At 35.5% G+C, this 20,712-nt stretch overlaps 1 protein-coding gene across 3 annotated transcripts in view; it reads right to left on the bottom strand.

Annotated features, from left to right (window-relative positions):
• The window catches only part of TOP2B (DNA topoisomerase II beta), a 68,559-nt gene that overhangs the window by 32,002 nt on the left and 15,845 nt on the right, over positions 1-20,712 (bottom strand). For all 3 annotated transcript variants that reach the window (XM_068405537.1, XM_068405538.1, XM_068405541.1), the window contains exons 2-11: positions 17,308-17,481; positions 16,527-16,617; positions 14,389-14,452; positions 12,983-13,128; positions 12,142-12,239; positions 10,495-10,707; positions 10,240-10,413; positions 3,545-3,646; positions 3,326-3,463; positions 1,641-1,779 (exon numbers count right to left, since the gene is read on the bottom strand). In XM_068405537.1, coding sequence (XP_068261638.1) covers positions 1,641-1,779; positions 3,326-3,463; positions 3,545-3,646; positions 10,240-10,413; positions 10,495-10,707; positions 12,142-12,239; positions 12,983-13,128; positions 14,389-14,452; positions 16,527-16,617; positions 17,308-17,481 — 1,339 coding nt within the window. The remainder of the gene's footprint in view (positions 1-1,640; positions 1,780-3,325; positions 3,464-3,544; positions 3,647-10,239; positions 10,414-10,494; positions 10,708-12,141; positions 12,240-12,982; positions 13,129-14,388; positions 14,453-16,526; positions 16,618-17,307; positions 17,482-20,712) is intronic.

Genomic DNA, 20,712 nt, shown 5'->3' with positions numbered 1-20,712 from the left:
GAGTAAACAGATGATCCATATGGCACCTTCAGTCTTTAAAAAGAAAGGACTAAAGAACTTTTTACTAAATGTATTACTTGTTATCTTCCAATTTAAAGCATCTCCGACAGTATATACAACACTTCAGAAAGTCAGGCCAAGTGTGAATATGGCAACACACATTGTATTCAGACACTGAATGCCTCTCTGCCTCCCTGTGTGTCCACCCCAAATGTGCAATGCCTTCAATGTGAGAAATCCAGATCTTCAATAAACCAATACCTGGGTAAGCCTCCTTGGGAGATGCAGGGTTCCAGCTCCCCATATAAGAATAACTAGGCAGCAGAGAAATACCTGGGTAACAGGGCTGCAAAGCATGCAAAACTTTAAGCATCGGTATTGAGCCCAAATGAATCCCTACATGCTTTCTTAGTTGAGGAAGTTTTGGGGTGAAAGGCAATGTAATATTTTATTAGCTCCCCTGTTAGAAGTTCTTCCTTCCCCTCACCCCCAGTGAAAAAAAAATGAGTAAGTGATTTTAAAGCCTGGTCTCCAAAGCAGAGCTAAAAAAAACTATGAAGAAAGCATATCCAAAATTATTCATGATGTTATTTATGAGCACTAGGCTTGATATCCATGAAAACACAGCATTTCTCCAAGCACACGATCTTCTAGGCATGAAAAATACTAGAAACATGCATCTGACTAAGGAATACAAATTGAACAAGCATAACACTAGTTAAAGGAGACATGACTATCAACTTTGGAGGCAACCTATGACATCTGAACAACTGGAAAAGTTAAAAAATACTGATGAAAACTCAATAAAAAAATTAATAACGTGAGCCCAAGAAATCAAAAAGAAAGGGAGCAAAATTAAACAGAACTCATCATCTCATCAAGTCATCTTTGACTTGAACACCGGAGCTCAAAAAAAAGAGCCTGTTTACCAGTCTTACATGCTTCTACTTACTTAACCCACCCACCTACTTCATTGCAATTTCTCTGTCTTTGCTTAATGTAAGGATGTATTAAAAATCAACTAACATTAACACAGAGTGGCAACATTTCAAGCTCTTCAGTCATATGTGCCCCTCAAACAATTCAAGAACTCCCATCCCATTCCTATTTGCACAAAGATTGATCCTGGTTCCTATCTGTGCTAGGAAGAAGCGAACAGAGATTGCCAGTGTGCTCTATATCCCCAGACAGGAACTTAATGGCATTTAAAGTCTTATGAAAAAAGTCTCTTGAATCATTCCCTCAGGTCTGCACACTATGTGATCTACTTCCTAGAGCTTGTGACCCTATAAAGATTCTGATTTTTTATATTAGAAAGGTCAAGAAGACTAGTCACCTCCAAAACAGAATATTGGTAACACTATTTAGCTGGAAACTACAATTAGAAAATACATGCTCTTTCAATAGGGAACTAGACTGCTGCTTTTGTTCAATGTTATTAATTCTCTACTCTAGAGAGGATGGTGTTCCTAATATCAAACTCACCATCATGCTTTAATTCTAGCTCTAGAAAGTTTAGAAAACTAAAAGACTTTTATTTAAAAATATTCATAAGGATGAGAAATAAAGTCAGGTTTAAAATGATGATGTCTCTGAAAAATCTATGAAACATTAAAGACGTTAAAAATAAATGCTCTTACCAGCATCATTAGCATCATCCAGTTTCGGAATGCCCTTGATTTTACTGTGTTTCACCGATGAACACTTTTTGTTCAGCTGAGTTTGTGCCTTAAATTTGACCCAATTCAAAATACTCTCTATGATACCACAGTTAGAGGCCTATAAGCAACAGACCAGAATTGTGGATGAGAAAAGTAAAGCTTCACACAGCAGATTCTTATCTCTCAATTTTAAGTCACTGATCTAACACTGTTTCTCAAAGCCCTCTACATTTTAAAAACTGCAACATATAAAAGGTCAAGGAATTAACACATACTTTACTGTCTAGCATTTTATGCACACAAAACCAAACACAACACTCACACAGCTTCTTTTCCACCACTCGTATAATTGGTAGAAGGAGGAAAAGAGGACTGAGACCTAATAAGGCATGGTCTTATGTTGTGTGGTTGATAGGCTGAGACATTTTAGTTACTAAGCACCTGCTTCCTAGACTTCAACAGCAAACGTGATCTTATGGGATATTTATGACCATTTAAATTTTCTTTGAAAATGGCTGAAAGACAACCAAAAGCATTTAAGAATAAGGCTCTATATCAACCATTTGAGAAAACTGATAACATTTTAAGAAACACATCTGCAGCAAAAATAACATATAGCATATTTCTAAACTAAAACTGCTTTAGGTTTGGCTTCACATCAAAAGAAAATACAGGTGGAGCAAAATACTGTGAGCTTTGGCTTTTTATTATCCCCCATAACACAACACTGGTCAGAGATTCTGCTGCACATTTAATACCTCTGGAGATCAATGCTCACTTCTGGGAACATTAGAAACACTGTAAATCAAACCTACTGATAGAAATACAACATATTTAACAAAATCTGAAGAATGAATACAAGATTGTGTTGTGTTATTTTTTTCCTATAAGTTCTATAAGAATGTCACCAGTAACACAGAATTACAAGAATAAAAATAAGCTAAGTTTTGATGCCAAGAGTATTGGCAGTGGCACCATTCTCTTTACTACTGGAGTTCCAGTAATGCTACTGGCACTGAAGAGGACTTGGTATAATGAGTTCAGGCTAACAGAATTCTACTTTTCCTTCCTTGTATAAAAACATGGTAGAGGAAAAGCCTCTACCATGTATTTCTACATTCATTTAAAGTAGCAATTCTTAGCCTGTCTACAGCCAAAATTTCTAAACTTGTTGCCTGAGAATAATGATCACTTTGAATACTACAGCCACAATTTTGCATTTCCTTGATTACTGGAAGAATAGGTAAATGTGACATGTTCCCTCCCTCTCTTTTCACTTCAGTGAAAGAAGACGACTGGTATCAAATAAGCTTGACAATATTCTCAACTTCAGAAAAATATTTTACGACAAAAAATTGGTCAAGGCCTGTGTTTAGGTTTAAAGAGACAAATCATTTCACCAATATAAATACCAGAATCTCTAACAAATGAGCTGATCAGGTGCAGCTTGCTTTTAAATCTCAGGCAACCGCCAAAACACAGTCATTGCTTCCATTATTAAGGCTAGAGAATGAACAGCAGTTCCTCCACCCCATTTTCATAGTATGCTAATGTCACTACAGTACCATAATGCACTAATAAACCTTCTGCTACATAACATACATACACTCAATCCAGTATGTCAATTACTGCTTCACAGAAAAAAAGAAATATGCTTTACTTACTGCTTTAAAAAATTTCTCAGATAGCTGGCACTTGGACCCAAAACTTTTAGGCTGCAATGTCATGTTTTCCTTTGTCTGGGAATCAAATGATGGGTTTTCAATCAAGCAATTAACAAAAACCCATATATGATTCTTCACCTGTTGAAAACATAGAAAGCAGTTTACTCAAGAAAATTGCCACATTCATCTTTTTCAATATTTTTGTATGAAGTTACTTGCCTGAAATGGTTTCACTGAAACTCCAGCTTTATTCTTCTTTTTCACCACTTCTATCAGTTTGCCCACAACCTGATCCACCACATAATCAACATGCCTACCACCCTTAATGAGAGAAGAGAAAAGAAAAAAAAAAAAAAAGAAAAAAATATTGAATTTCCTAATAGCTTTTAGCCGTATTAACAAAGTTCTTGTACTCATACTTAAATTTGAAAATCCATGCACACTGAGTTGCAGCATAACAAAGGAAATTCTGTTTTAAAGTTTCTCTTTCATGTCATTCAGTCTTCACAAAAGTGAGGATGATGGATGTTACATGGAACAGAAAAAGCAGGAGACCTTTCATTCACTGTACAGTGGTGCACTTCGAATGTAGCTGCTTACACCTTAAGTGTATGGCAGATCTGAAAATTACTCTGTAGCACTGGGATGGTATCTGCAACACCACATGGCTGTCAAGAGGGATCTTTTTAACAGGCACGTAAATAACCTTGAACTAAAAAACATAACTCATTCATTCATCAAATTAAACTTTCCCTATTTGGTTCATAAAAAAATGTTCAAGAGCTCACCCTCAGATATACAGCACCCACGCCTATTCCTTCCTAAAAGTCATCTCACCTTTTCTTAACTTTATTTACAGAACTCTGAATAAATGCTATTAGCACTCCTTGCTAGCCTTGGGCTTATGCAAGGGCAAGTGGAGAGCAAACTGCAAATAGCCAACCACAAAATCCAGAAAACTCTAAAAGAACAGAGCAAGATAACCTTAAGAAGATGAGCAGTTCTCCTTAAAACTCACCAGAGGCTAAACCTGCTCCAAATTCATACCTGGTGTAGCAACAAGAGATATGTAACAGAGCACGCAGTTAACCATAAGCTGGCAAACCGACCCCTTAGGAGACCACAGGGCAATAACCTGCAGCTACATAATCGTGTTGCCACCTGTCTTGTAGCAAACAAGAGCAGTCAGCTGGACTCCTTTACAGTTAGTGCCCAAATGCAGAAGAAAAGAAAATAAGCAATTTCTTGCATCATCACAGCGCAAAAAAAAAAAAAAAGGGAAGAATATATAGAATTTTCTTCCTCCATTGCACCATAATAGCTGAAAGTGAAATGTTCACAGTGGCTGTCACATTTTTTCCCATTACCCTAGAAAAAAGAAGGACTCCAAGCACTGGTTATCCTTGCCTAAGGCCTTTCCAACTAGATATTTCAAGCAAAGCCATTATTGCAAGAAAACTTTTGGTGGAGGTAATGTATTCACTTCCCAACTATGATCCTTAGCACAACAGACCCTGAGGAAGAAATACTTATGTACTTAAACTTTGGAAGTAATAAGTCAGAAAATTTACCTTTTTGAAGCCATATATAATTCATGCTTTGCAATATGGCAGGGTGATGAAAATACATATTGTTTTCAATGTTTAAATAATGGTTTTACTGTTGATGAAATTCAGTCTAAACAGGGAAGCACTAAGCATTTGAACACCTTCAGAAGGTGCCTCAAAGCTTCTATCACCTTCTCTAGCTACAATTCTCTTTAGACTTATACTTTAAATCAGCTACAAAAAACCCCAAAACATACTGCTACAAGACAAGTAATTTTGAGATTAAATTGCTTGGAAAATAAAGGCATTTCACATAAGCTTTATGGGAAAAAAAACTCTACTACAGATCTATTACATCCTAACATAACTACTGATTTATATATGTAAAAGAAATCTAACAAATATGGGGTATATTCTACAATGCAGAAGTAATCTGAATCAGAACCACTAGTAATGACTAGACTAGAAAAGAATATTTCAGTTGGAAGGGACCTACAATGACCATCTAGTCCCACTGCCTGGCCATGTCACGGCTGACCAAAAGTTAAAGCATGGTATTAAGGGCATTGTCCACATACCTCTTAAATACTGACAGGCTTGGGGCACCGATGACCTCTCTAGGAAGCCTGTTCCAGTGTTTGACCACCCTCTCGGTAAAGAAATGCTTCCTGATGTCCAGTCTAAACCTCCCCTGGTGCAGCTTTGAACCATTCCCACACGTCCTATCGCTGGATACTGGGAAGAAGAGATCAGCACCTCCCTCTCCACTTCCCCTCCTCAGGAAGCTGTAGAGAGCAATGAGGTCACCCCTCAGCCTCCTTTTCTCCAAACTAGACAAGCCGAAAGTCCTTAGCCGCTCCTCATAGGACGTTCCTTCCAGCCCTTTCACCAGCTTTGTTGCCCTCCTCTGGATGCATTCAAGGACCTTCACATCCTTCTTAAATTGTGGGGCCCAGAACTGCACACAGTACTCCAGGTGAGGCTGCACCAACACCGAATACAGCGGGATAATCACCTCTTTTGACCAGCTGGTTGTGCTGTGTTTGATGCACCCCAGGATGTGGTTTGCCCTCTTGGCTGCCAGGGCACACTGCTGACTTGTATTGAGCCTGCTGTCGACCAGCACCCCCAGATCCCTTTCCACAAGGCTGCTCTCCAGCCACTCCTCTCCCAATTTATAAGCGTGCTGGTGTTACTTCGTCCCAGGTGCAGAATCTGCATTTGGAATTGTTAAATTTCATCCCATTAATCACAGCCCAATGCTCCAACCTATCTAGGTCCCTCTGCAAGGCCTCCTGTCCCTCAAGACAGTCAACAGCACCTCCCAGTTTGGTATCATCAGCAAACTTGCTATTGGTGCATTCAAGTCCTGCATCCAGATCACTGATAAATAAAGAAAACATGTCTACAAGACATTCATCATCAAGTAACAAACAAAAAACCCTCTTTCTTAAACCCTCTTCTGTTTTAAAAACAGAACTGAGGAGAAAAAAAGCTTTTGACAGGTATGACGAAGGACAGGATAGATAAGAAATAAGAAATGGAAAACAACAAAACAAAGAAAAAGCAGCAGCCAAAAAGACAGAGGAAAAGAAAGAACTAGCAAGAAAAACCCCAAAGTTAGGATTCTACATTGTAAGGCAGAGTATGCATCTGAAAAGACTGAAGATGTAAAGTGGTTAAATTGACAGGAGATAGCAGCTGTGTTCTCAACTTCATGAAGAAAGTAGAGATGAAAAGAAAAAATAGAGAGGAGGTAAAAAAGATAGCTTAAGATGGTAAATATTATTAGTCATAACTAAAACCAGTACTTGTACTTCAAAGCAACCATCTGTGGTTTCTTTCAGTCTCTAGAGTCACCTACTAAACAACAACGCAAACCACTAGTGTGTTTTAAAAGCACCATACATACAAGTATTTTTTCATGGCATTTTTCTTACAAAAAAAACCCCAACAAAACAAACAAACACCAAAAATACCAAATTTAAAACACAACCATTTTTATTTACATATGGATGAGAGTTTCAGCATAGGAGAGTTCAAGTGAAAGTGATAAATCAACATCTTGACACTTTAAAGAAAAATAAAACCATTTCCAAACTATAAAGAAAAGCTACTGCAGGAAAATGTCAAATTACATGTTTAAAAAAACATTCCACATTAGAATGGCAATTTCAAAGTGTATTACTTTTACTCATCACATTACTGAAAACTTATGGATATGTGAATATCTCAGTATATTTTTGTATTTACAAATGTAGCATATTTTTTGCAATTTTAGCACTTCAAATATTTTGCTAAAACTACCATCTGACACACCAAAAATTAACTACTTACCAGTAATTCTTGTTCTTAGAAGATATTCGTTACTCTAACAGTTCCCCCTTCCTGTGTCCATTCTTAGTGTGTAGCATTGAGTGAGGGATGTTCAGAGCTCGAAATTGGGAACCTTTCGACCATTTCACCAGTAGGTGGCACATTTACCCACTATAGAAGCATAACAGCCTATAACTGCCCCAACTGTCAGCACGTTGTAAAACAAGACAGAAAAAGAAAAAATACCCTCTAAATCTAGAGGGTTGTCAATGATTATTATGACCACTGTATTATGAGAAAAAGCACTAAAACTGTATAACCTTCTTTTCTGAATCCCAGTCTTGCAAACTTCAGGATGCAAAGACACCTAACAAAATGGTAACAACTAAAGTCTTAAAAATGAAGCTTAGACTGGCTCCTATATACATTCTATTCATATCATCACCAATAGCCAACAGCCTCAATTAATTCCAAGGTAAGCTGTATTTAAATTCTATGGACAGAAAAATAGTTCATATGGCAAACAAAATCAGAAGCTGATTATAAATTTGAAATTTTCGTTGAATTAGCTACACAAATAAAATCCTATTTTCTTCTGCATTTGTTTTCTATTGTGTTTATTTTATTAGAAGAAATCTGAAAGCATTAAGCTCTGGAATGGTCCTGAATTTCTTGCTGAACTCCAGCAAATTTTAATAGGTTGGGATGCTCCCTCCACCCTAGTCTACTATCTGACAGTGCATCTGTATTAGCTGAGCATTTCTGCTAAAATGGTTAGTATTATTACAGTTAGCAGTGCTGCCATACTAAAAATATCATTAGATTGTTATGTTAATAACTAAGGTTTCTACTACAATTTCTACTACAGCTACTACTTGAAATTGAGAACTTGAGAAGACCACGTTTAATCAGTTTATATACAAGTCTCACCAAAAGGTTATCTGCACAACTGTTACAGCTACAAACATTCTTTCAAATGCTGCCTCAGAGCCAGAAGTCAAATTCTGTGGTAGTCTACTGTGGCAAAATTGTGGATAAATTGGGACTTGACAAAGGTAACAAATTTACAAGAACAAAATAAGGGAGTTGTGCCTCAACATACTGCCTGACCACCTACACACCCCTCAAAAAAAAACCCCATCAACCTAAAAAAAAACTTGTTTGGAATTTAGAGCAAGTTTAAAAAAGGTGGAAGGGAAGTTACGACTGGGTGAAATTTATCCAGAAACAGAAATGAAAAGCTTTCAGCAAACAGTGATAAATAACCAAAAAACAGCTGAAATGAGCTCCTCACCTGTTAGCAGATAAGGGGACAGGCAGTTGACGCAGTTAGTTACTAGCCATTATGTCTCATCAGTGGGTAGTTGCACATCAATTGCTGGTGAGGTGGTTCACCGGCCCCGAACATTCCACATCCAGTCACACACATAAGGCATGGATCGGGAGAGTGGGAAAAACTAGAAATTACAACACTTACCTTTGAAGAATACACAGTACTTTTTCTATGAATTTTCTTAAAGAATATATGATAACAATGTACGTGTAACTGCATGATGGGTGAAAATTGATCCAAAAGAGTCAAATTCAAAATCTTTTGAGTAAGTGTATGCAATATATTTAAATTAGGAGTCAATAAGTATTCATTTTTTTCCGAAACATTTTCTTTACCTGATTATCAAATATTAAGTTTCTCTACATTGCCAGCTTCTTCATAAAGGTACTGTATACAACTTTAAGGTCATGCTATTTTTCTTCTTTATGTTGCATAAAGAGGCCTGAATTAAAATTAAGTTTTAATCTTTCAACTAGCAGATACGTTTGTTATCCCTAGTTTTGACAAGTATCAGATAAGCATTCAATTCAAATGCACACTTAGAAAGTAAATATTTTACAGTGAAATACACTGTCCCTCTTGCTACTGAACATTGGTTCAGCTACATTGAAAATGACACTGGAAGAAGTTACATAGTAAAAATTATAGTGCCAAAAACACTGGCTACATATCATCTACCACCAAGATTAACTGATATTTCTGGGCACCTGCCTAGGCTAGGGACCTCACTTAGTCTAACCACTGGTGCTTATGAACCACTTGTGCTACCGTTAGAATTTTCTTCTGCTTGACTCTTTTAGAAAAGATCTGAGCAAGGAGGGTTTTTTAAGTGTCTGATAACAAATTCTTATCTTTCTCATTTTTTGGGGAAGCTCATGGTTAAGATTCCCTAAAACCAGCCTTACCAATCACTAGAATTTCTTGACTGTTGCTAGATCACTCATCTGGTGCAATTTGTGAAGAGTAGAAATCACAAAGACTTTCTTTCACCATGGTGGATCCCAGATTCCCAAACCTGGGCCACACCAAACTGGCATAAATGAGAGTTACGCTAGTTGATTTCAGGTGCCTGACCACCCTGGCAATTTGAGAAGCACAAAGGTTGTACTTTAGCATGCTAAGCATATTGCTGCTTCATCATAAGTGAAGATTTGCTATGATATCACTTCACTACTACTATAGTTGCTAATAAGTACAGAGAACACCTAGATCCCCTTATACAGAAACACAAATAAAAGAAAATTAATCTCAACATTTCAGGCCAGTTTTATACATCATAAAGCAATAAATGGAAAGCCATTTTTCAAGAACATCAAAAGCCATTTTTGTCCTCCAAAACTTGCTACTACTAGCTTTAAAGGGGGTGGCACATTTTTTTAACTTAATTTCAGAATTATTTTATTACGTGTTAAAAAGGAAGGGATAAAATAGTTCCACTCATTTTATATTTAAACAATACCATGTATGCTCACATAAGACATCAGTATCACTGATAATGATTACTAGTGTTTTAAAAACTAGTGCATATTCAGAAATACTGTTATGAATGTATTTTGATTGCATTTAATTGCTCTGCCAGATCCTCTCATGCAAAGGATTATCTCACCTATTTATTTTCAGTAACCCAGATGTATTATTTTATCAAATATCTGACTGGGTGTAACCTTAGCACATATTTTTATCATTTACAGTCTTAATCATTTAATATAACTACTCACCTTTGTGGTAGCTATACTATTTACAAAGCTGATTTGCTGAAACCCTTTTTCGCTCAAAGTGAGGCACACATCCCATCGTTCATTCACAACTTCATGAATAACTTTGAGTGCAACTCCAGTTTCATCCAGCTTGTCTTTTACGTAAAGATCTACATAACTGCGAAATCCATTTACCTATGAGTAATACAGATAACAATTACTATTCCTTGCATAAAATACTCAATAAACTTAAAATATTTTAAATGAGGCTCTTACAGGTAATTTCTTCCCATTCAACATGACTTTGACTCCTTTGCATGACCCAGCCAAATCATATGCTCTTCTTGTCATGAGGGCCACAATATCCTTATCAAGTTTTTCCATCTTAAATTTAGATAGATCTGGCTGGAATGTAATGCATGTGTAGTCATCACCATCAAAATGCTTAATCTTGGGTTCAGAGGTCTTCATCATATTGTTCATCCAAGTCTTTGGAAACAAAATATTTTAGATGTTAGTTTACAATATATGTTATCCTCCTCCTTTGTTCCATTTCCCAGCTATGCTAGGATTGCAACAGCTACACAACAAAAAAGCTCACAGGCTTCTTTTAGAAGTTTCCTCTGATAAAACACTACGCATAAAATTAATTGCTTTACCAAGATTTGCATAAGCATCGGTGATAGCAAATTTGCGGTTTCTGTACATATGCAGGTATCATTACATTGATGGACATAATTCTAATGCAAATAGAGCCCACCACAGAACTGACTAAATTAGATACAAGTGAGCCAGCTAAACAATCCTTTTTGCCCATCAGTTTTAATGCTTTCAATCTACTACACACTTCTATAAAGAAGCTTATTAGTCCCTGCGCAGAGACTCAGTCGTCTCTGAGATAGCATCTCAGTGGCTGTGCAGTGTACCAAAGCATGCTTCTTAGCAAACCAACTTGCTCAGACTTGACTCAGGAGTCTTGGTATTGTTCCCTGTTTAAGAACATGGGCACATTTACAAGACCAAGCAGAACACCTGCTCACAGCATATATCATAGTTCAGTTGTATTAAATTTTCACAATTTTTGAAAATACTGGAAAACACAGCACTTTATCTAAGTCGTAAAGCATGTCATTTTCAAAAAGTACACTCAAAGCAACATTAATTTGCTTTTTGTCACTCAGCAGAAAATATTAAATTTTTTAAAGAGGCAGGTAAAATCATTGAAATATATTGTTTATGTAGTGACATGACAGCAAAACCAGAAATTAATTACTTGTCCAGAAAAAAAAAAAAGAGAAGGAAGCCACCAACGGGGAAAGACTCCAAAGTCAAGGAACTTCAGTGTCTGATACTCTAACAAAGTTCTTCAAACTTTTAGAAAAGCGGCCATCTCAAAGCTAGATACAGTAGATAAGATCACATTCAATCCTTGGTCTGTGTTCTAACAATGAGCAATGGGCACAAATGGGGAGGGAGGGGGGTTTGCACCAAAGTCCAGCTAGGCTAATTAAATTAATAACATAAACACTACAAAAATATTTTTCTTAACACTATAAAAAATTATCTAGAAAATTGCACAGCTAAGTAGAAAGATTTTTTGACAAATTATACAACAGCAATTACAAAATGTTTCAATTAAATATATTCCTTTTCACATGCACATGAATATACTTTAGTTTTAACAGAAGAAATTTGTTTTTCATTTTTAGTCACTTAACACGCCCAAGAAAAATATTACTTAAAAAAGAAAAAAATTCTAATACACAGAAGTACCAATTTTACTGACCGAACTACCTAGTTTGCAAACTGTACACATCCATTTGAATGTTAAATGATTCATTTCATGAAATATAGAAAACATGTTAAATTTTAAATTTTTAATTACAGCAAAGTAAAGGAAAAAAGTTAAGATCATTTCTGTACCTGCTTAAAGCTGTGTTTGTATTCCTTGCAAGCAGTTTCAACTGTAAACTTTGTACTAAATATGTTACAAAGTTTTGCACCATAGCCATTGCGTCCACCTGAAAAAACAACATACAGCAGCTTTTTACAGCAGAACCATATTTATGATATTCACAGAGTATGCCAATGAAGTAAAATGTTCCTATATGAGACAAAAGTTGGGTCACATGTCAACAGCTATCAAAGGATGCTAGAGATGGAGTTTCACACTACCTCCAATCTGGTGCAACTCCTTCTGCCTCAAAAATTGCTTCCCTTAGGTTGATCCACCAGTTGCTTGCTGAAAGGCAAGTGACCTCAACACCCTGATCAGGTGAAAACTAGGTCATGATCAAATCCAAATCACTCTGCAACCACACATCATAATATGGGCAAAATATATGGGGTAGGATAGAACAGAACTAACTTTCATTCATGACCTAAATTAGGGTTACTTCACATTTAGCATAATAAATCATATCTTATTATTAAATTTATTTTTTCCCTTCATTTCAAAAGCATAAATGTTTAAATGCTTACATTCATTATAATTAAAATATGAAAATACATTGTTTGTTACTGAATAACAAGTACTGACATTAGAGATGCAAATGTAAAGTTCTCTGTAAACATTGATACTAAAAAAGAAAAAGTGAGATTTTTTTTCTTAAAGTCTTTTTACCCTAACATAGCTGTAGTAATGATGACTAAGTGATCATCTGTTATGAAACAGAATAGAAAGAGGAAAAGTAAGAAGAGAAAGCATACTGAAAAGCAAACAATGGCTTAATTGCATAAAACAAAACATGTTAAATAGCCTTGCCTGTAACTTTTTTCTCATCATCATCGTAGTTGCTGGATGTTAGCAGCTGCCCAAAGATTAAAGCAGGTACATATACTTTTTCTACTTTGTGTTCCACCACTGGTATACCCTTCCCATTATTCCATATGCTGATAATGTTTGATTCCCTATAAAATAGTGAAGACATTAAGCCAATTAATGTAATCTTGAAAAGAGACTCCTGCATACATTTTACCTGTTTAAATAACCACATAATCAACAATAAAAGACCATATTCTTGCCACGTTTATTCACAGCTCTATCAATTTTAACTACAAAAAAAACACTTTCTGCTTATTAGATATCTTAGAAGCAGCAGCATAATTGGCCACAGTATTTCATATCATAAAAATAACCCCCAAGAATCTGTTTGAAGAGCTTTCACTATCAAAATGATCTGCAACAGAATCCTGAAGTTCAGTGACAGAATTATACTTAGAGATGTAACTTTAGGTTTCATTGAAGTCCACCCAGACACAGCCAAGTTATCACCTGTTTAAAACTGTTATTTCCCAGTTATGATAAACATCGTAACTTATTTTATGCATCAATGCCAAAATCCATCAACATCTGGCATCGTTAATACTTGTAGCTCTCATATAGAATTTTAATTTCAGACTATTAGAGAGTTCAAAATCATGACAGGTCAGGCAGATTTACACTACCATTTCCTTCCCACTCCATGATAAAAACAATTTGGTCTACAGAAACTGATAATGCACTGAAAACTTGCAGAAAAATTATTTCTCAGTATATATAGACTAAAGATTAAGTGTCAAAATTAGGTCTCTCAAACATTTATTATTCAGTTAAATGTCACTGAAAAGGTAACACTAAAGGAACCCAATCAACATCTATTTAACTATGGTACTTTTCATCAGGAAATACCTCTTTAAGTATTCAATTTCAAAAAACAGCAGTAATGACATATTTGTAATTTGCAGTTTCAGTGTGATATAGCTGACTAATTCAAACATAACCTTATCCTAATGCTAAAGGAGTTAACATGGAAGTTCAAGAGGTGCAAAATTATGTTACAAAACTTCAAGGCTGGTATTTATAAGTAACCTGTCTGGTTATAGTTATGTACTGCTAAGCTTTCATCTAATCATGAATTTTACAATCTTCTGGTTTTAAGTTTCATTCAATTAAACATTAATGAGTGATTTTTAGGAAAGTAAATTATTACAAATTCAGAATGGTAGCACTTACTGTTAACAACTTTTAATTCACCTTTTCATCTTAAAATATGAAGCTAATGGAAATAATTCCAAAAACATTATTTTGTTTTTAAAAAAAATCCAATTTCATTTAGTAAAATAATTTGTACAAATCTGAACTACAATAGCACTGGCAGGGAAAATAAATGAAAACATGCTTTTACTTACGGATCAATGGATATTTTAATACAAGTCATATTCTTGTCCCTCTGCTTATTGTCAGCAGCATTTACTATGAAACAAAGTAGCACAAATTAACAGTTTCTAGGAGCAATAATTAACTACTTGATCTGTAAAACTAATTATATACATATTCCACCACAAGTTACAATGGTCCAGGTATTTCTTAATCTGGTACCTTTTTGTATCTTCTGTATCTTATTACTGAAGTCTATAAATATGACCAAGTATTTGCAAGAAGGTATTTTTCAACTTTATTATAATTACTGACACTATTTCTAGCAGTTAGACTATCTTAGAAATAAATATAGAAGTGTATTTTGTGAGCCTGTTCTCATAACTTTTCTTAACATACTGAACACTTCATTCTTCTGTTGCTGCACTTGTTTGGATATTTATTACATATATTATACCATGTATATTAAAACCCTAGGAAATTTTATGCATCATCAAATCAGTTTACACATCCTTTTGCCACTGAAACCCAGTCCTTAAAAAGTCACATCCATTAAGGAGTGTTTTGATTGCAGAAAAAGCTATTTCTAAAGAGCCTGTGAGACTTATAACTAACAGTTCTAAGTTAGTTCCTAAACAGTTTACACAGTTTAGGATCAAAAGAAGGATAACTGGAAGTTAACATTTGATCAGAATTTAATTAAACTGCACTCCAATGTATATTAGCTACAAACAACAGCAATCAGAGATGTGACTATGGCCATTAACCATGAAAACACATTACAATAATTTTCAGCATTTGTCTAATCACCCATGAAATAGATCAAAATAAAACACAAAACCACCAAAGGACATGAAGATAAATCCATTAAAATTAAAATATCTTAATAGGTTATAGGGATCTCAATAGAAGATCAGATATTTCAAGGTGTTTTTGCTAAAGTCATTAAGTGCAGTTTCATTAAGAAGTATGCACAGCTACAATGTCCAATTTTCATAATGTTGTTGCACTAACCCCTAGCTCTCAAACCATGCTCTGTAGAGCACTTACCAGTGCTACATAAAGAAGCAATAAGCTACACAGTACTACGATAATGATACGATAATCATTTTCTATTTGAATGGGACAAGATTGAAGTGACTCCCTCCCATGAAAAGCCCATAAATTTCAACTATGAGGCAGCACTCAAAAAAGAAGTGACGAAAGATTTTCATTCCCATATTTCTCAAAGTAAGTAATGAGTAAAAAAAAACAAAAATAAAAAATCCTTCTTTTCCACCTGGCCAAGATATAGTCTTTATTGCCTCCAAGACAGCAATACTGTAAGGCATAGTTTTCAAGGTGTGGATAAGCACCGAACCCAGTGAAGGTCATGACAAAATTTCCATTGACCTCAACAGACAATAATTTAGTTTATGATGTAATCCCACCAATCTTTACAGCATAACTTCATAAAAAACGATTAGCCCAAGAATTCATGTCAGTTAACCCATAATATCAGTTCAGTAGACAGCACACTGTTCAGATGTTGCACATCTCTACTGCTGGTTAGCCTTCAATGTGTGCCTGTTACCAAGAGAATATCATAAACTAGTAAGTCATAGTGACTCAGGGAATTTAGAAACAGAATTTTCTAAAAATCATTTGTTTGTGCCCCAGTCACCATGCTTTTAAGAGGCAGTATGATACTTATTCATTTTAAAATTGTCTGAAGTCTAGAAATGATCCATGTAAGAATCAGCATCACCACCACTATCATTCTGTATAGAAGGAGGTAGTTTTAATGATTCATGACATGATGATCTAAGCTAACACTTAGACAACTTTCAGTTGTCTTCTTTCAGAAGAATAATCTTCTTTCCAGTGCTACTTAAAACTGTGTCCCTGATCAACTTTGCAATTTAAAAATCTTGTAACAATATAGATCATAAAGAATGATCTAGTTTAGACATTCAGTAACAAATACTTACACTGTCTTACAAGTTCAACTGAAAACACTCTGCCCTCTTTAAACTGTTCTGTAGTGTTGGAATGCACTAAAATTTTCATGCATTGCAGTTTAGTGGGACTCTGTGATTTAAACTTAGATACAAATTAACGTGCTTTGAGAGCTCTCAGAAAAATGTGTACTCCACAATGCTAAAACAGTATTATTGTTAAAAATACTTACCAAGGATTTCATCAAAGATCTTGTACAAACCTGGAACAAAGGTAACTTCTCTGCAATTCATTCCTACATCTTCATCATAAACCCACATTAACTACATGTAAAGAAAACAAAATAAAAATATTTACTGTCTTGGTAAACCAGTCTATGATTCTTTAAGATCTGTTTACTTCAGGAACTTTACTCTTCCAATCTGATTGCTACTGTCATATGAGACAAAAGTAGAAGCAGAAGTTTGGCAAAAATTACAACTGTACCCACAGACTTCCATCATGAAAATGCATTATTTTCTGCTTGGTGGGGAACTCCGACAGTACAGACTGGGAAGTTCAAAGCAATTTGCAACTTTACGAAAACAACTGAAAAAAGTGACAGCAGGAGGCTTAAATTCTCTGTTCTCTACCTGAACAAACAGATCAAAGCATTTTTGGACCTGGAACAAATGCTACTTACAAATATGTATACATATTTGTGTGCATATAGGCATGTTTGTAAACACACACATATACACACATAACTGTGTTTACATTCATAGGTGTGTGTTTATGTTTTGACTGAAGTTCAACATTTTCTGAGCATGTTTTTTCAGGTGAACCAAGAATTACTTTAAAAAGTCTTCTCTTCGCCCCTTCCTACACATGCATACATAAACATGACCACAGTTTTTAGCATGATAATTCAGAATACTCAGAAAAGTAGAGGGTTGCCTATTGATTAACCGGAATGGTCATTTCCACATTAAAACAACAAAAACTATTAAGACTCTAAACTTAGTGACACTTACCTGAGTTAACGGTTCAACTGAGCCAATGTAGGTATCTGGACGGAGAAGTATGTGCTCAAGCTGAGTCTTTTTCTGATAAACTCTCTCAACAGACATCTTCTTTGAAGTGTCATTTTTATTAATGCTTTCCGAGTCTTCCTTTTTTGAAGCATTGATCTGATTATCAAATAATGTCTAAAAAAAAAAGACACCACAATCAACCTCATTCATTCAATCTATCACTCTCAAGATATAAACAAAACCTAACAGAGATTTAAATCACAATCAAAACTTGTCATGTAATTTAAATGTTAAGTTTTCAGATGTATTAAGATCAAGCTACCCTCTCAGCACAAAAAATTCAACAGATTATGTGACAGTTTCTTAACAAATTGTCACATATTCAAACTTTAGTGATTTACTAAGCATGATAAACCAAAATAAGGAAACAACAGCATATTACAAAAGACACCCACTTCCTCAGGTTCACTATTTATAACATCCATTTTGTGCTTAAGCATTTGAATCCAAAACACTGAATGCTGTTCTGAATAATAACAGCAAAACTACTCTTTCACATTTTAGTTCGGACAACTCATTCAGTAGGACTTAAGAAATACTGTAATGCCTCTCGTATGGCTTCTCATTTGCTATAATGTACATTCTCTATTTAACTGAAGTAATTAAACCTGATACAATCCCAGTTTAGAATGCTTTCTGATTAAACAAGCCCAGGACCGTAAAAAAAAGAGAATCACATAGGCTAATGTCATAATTTAAACAGAATTCAAGCCTAACATGGCTAGAGATTATGAAAAATGTGTTACAGAAAAGTAATCCACTTTTGGGGGGAGGATACAGGGATTTGGTGCATCTTTCAGAAAATTTTTCATGATAAATGCCTCCCTCCCACTGAACTAAAACCACACAAAATGAAAAGTTTAACTCTATCAGAGCAACCAAATGTAGAAAAGCCCCATTCTGAGACAGTAAGAGCGTATCTACCAAGAGACTATGTATTACCATTTACAGTGGACATTCCTACCTGTAAATTGGAATTATCTTAAAAATACCAATAAACATAACTTGAACTCGTGATTTATTTGCCTGGCTAGTAGACATAATAGAAAAAAATCCTGTAACCACCTGCCAAATACCTGAAATAGCCTCCTTCTCTTACAGGGCATTTATCAACTTTGAAGCAGGTGTTACATGACCAGTAAAAACCATCGACAGACAAATAACGAGGACAAAACCCACTTGCCACTCAGGTGAATATGTTACTCCCATTTAACTGTTCCCAGTAAATCTCTGTATAAAGTAAATATAGGCTAAACTCCAGTCCTGGATTAACCAGTCACCACGTAAATTTCTCAGTACCTTCAGTTCTCTCTCAATTTAGCCTTTGCTGCAGCCTCGGATAGCACTGAAAGCAAAGGATAAGAAAGCACATAGGAACAAGGAGCTGATACTGAAGGATATCTTCAAAGGATACTGAACTCACCTAAACAACTTCAGCAGACTCAAAAAGGCTGCACACCAACCTATAGTATACAATTAACAAGGGCAATTCTCCCTGTATTATTCCAATTTGTCTCTCCTGCTTCTACTACTTGAGCTTTGATGCTTTTTTTTTTTCCTTTCCTCTTAGCAGGCACAGGAATAAAGCATTTCATTCTGTTCATAACAAGGGAAATTACCTTTCTGTTCCAGATTTAGAGATGACATTTGTCTAGTTTATTTATGGAAATGCTATGGAACACATATTTCAAGAACCTTTGAGACAAGCAGACTGTGTGCACCAGTGATGACAATAGCCAATTGTTTGGCCCTGAGTAAACCTGAATAGGCCAAATGAGAATCAAATATTCTCTACTACCCAGTCCTGAATAAGAGGGAGAAAGAATCCAGGGGACCCCACAGTCCTGCACCAGGATTACACGCAGCAGAGTCAGAACCACAACACCAACTCTCATGACTTTTCTTCTAGAGCACATCATATCTCACATCAAACAGGGAAGTTGCAAAATCACATGTATGTGTGATTAAAACATTTTGGTATCTGAGTTAATTTAGTCTCCACACTGTCATTTGGTCTTTAACTGCAACAACTCCACCACCTCCCACCCTTTAAAAGATTAGCCATGGATCAACCAAGCAAGCAGAAAAGAAACAGGACTTCGCAAGCAGATACATTATGCTGATACATGGAAGAGGATGAATGAGAATTGTTACTAAGGAAGCATTGCCAATAGTTGTAATGTAAATTTTATTTCATTTAAGTAGTTCTGTGAATGATGTCCAGGCTTCCAATGAGCTTCACTATATGTGTATATAAATATTTACACTTTTTTATATTTCTTTCTGACCTTACTATCTTTACTTTATGATCATCTTTGACATCATACCTCAAAGGAGTCACTCTTATCTCGCTTACTGGTTCCATAGCTCTGTTAGTACTGTTCTACTATGTTCACTTGTTCTAAAGGGATCAGTAATTAGCAGGCAAAGAAAATAATATTTCAGTAGAAGCAGGTGTTGAAAGAAGGGAAGAGAGAAAATGCAATTCATACAGAAAAAGAATTACAGGTGCGAAGACCATCAGAATCTTGTTCAAATGGAACTCTTCTATTTGCTCCCAATTCTTTGGCTTCAAGACGTTTTTACAGTCAGCTAAGTACATGATGGGCAGTTATAAATGCCAATTTTTCAGTTGTCATGTACATCAGTATTGTATGTTTATGATTGTTCTGAGACAGCTCTCTAAGATGCTTCTACTTGTACAGCATCTGAGGACTAGGGTCTAACCATGCATCACAACTCAGTAACACATTAATACAGAATAAGAACTCAAATCTTAGCCTGATAAATTTAGCCTACAATTTGCCTACCTCCAATAGCTCTAATTGTCCCACAACATGTTTGCAAAAGTCAGTAGATTAGGAAAAGTCTACTTTATTGTGACTGAATGAGTACCTCTAGATTGTGAAAAATTACTACAGAATAGAATTATCGGTGAGGGATTCCTGCAAGCTCTTGCCTTTAATACAACACTAGGAAAATGCATTTATTTTTTTCCAGTAAAAGTCTTATGACAACTTTGAGGAGCTTATACTTTCCAACCTATCATTAAGAAATGTATAGACTGTTGAAACTGTTTCTGTTGAGATGCTAGATTGCTGTCACGTTGACAGAGAAGAGAGGTCACACCTAGACAAACTTTGCTGCCTAAACAGAGCTAGTCCTGGAGAAGTGTCACTTCTTGGGGAACAGTGAGCTTGCTTTGAGTCAGCAGTAGTTAGGGTCTTCTGTTACTCTACCCCCTGTGACAGCTACGTTGTCTATTATCTTTTATAACACACTAATTAGAACATGATTATGGATGACTTAAGAGGGGAAAAAAAAAAACCACACAAAAGTTCAGCA

This window comes from Nyctibius grandis, chromosome 7 (genome assembly GCF_013368605.1).
Source record: "Nyctibius grandis isolate bNycGra1 chromosome 7, bNycGra1.pri, whole genome shotgun sequence".
Taxonomy (NCBI): Eukaryota; Metazoa; Chordata; class Aves; order Nyctibiiformes; family Nyctibiidae; genus Nyctibius; species Nyctibius grandis.
This window is presented reverse-complemented; position numbering and strand designations above follow the sequence as displayed.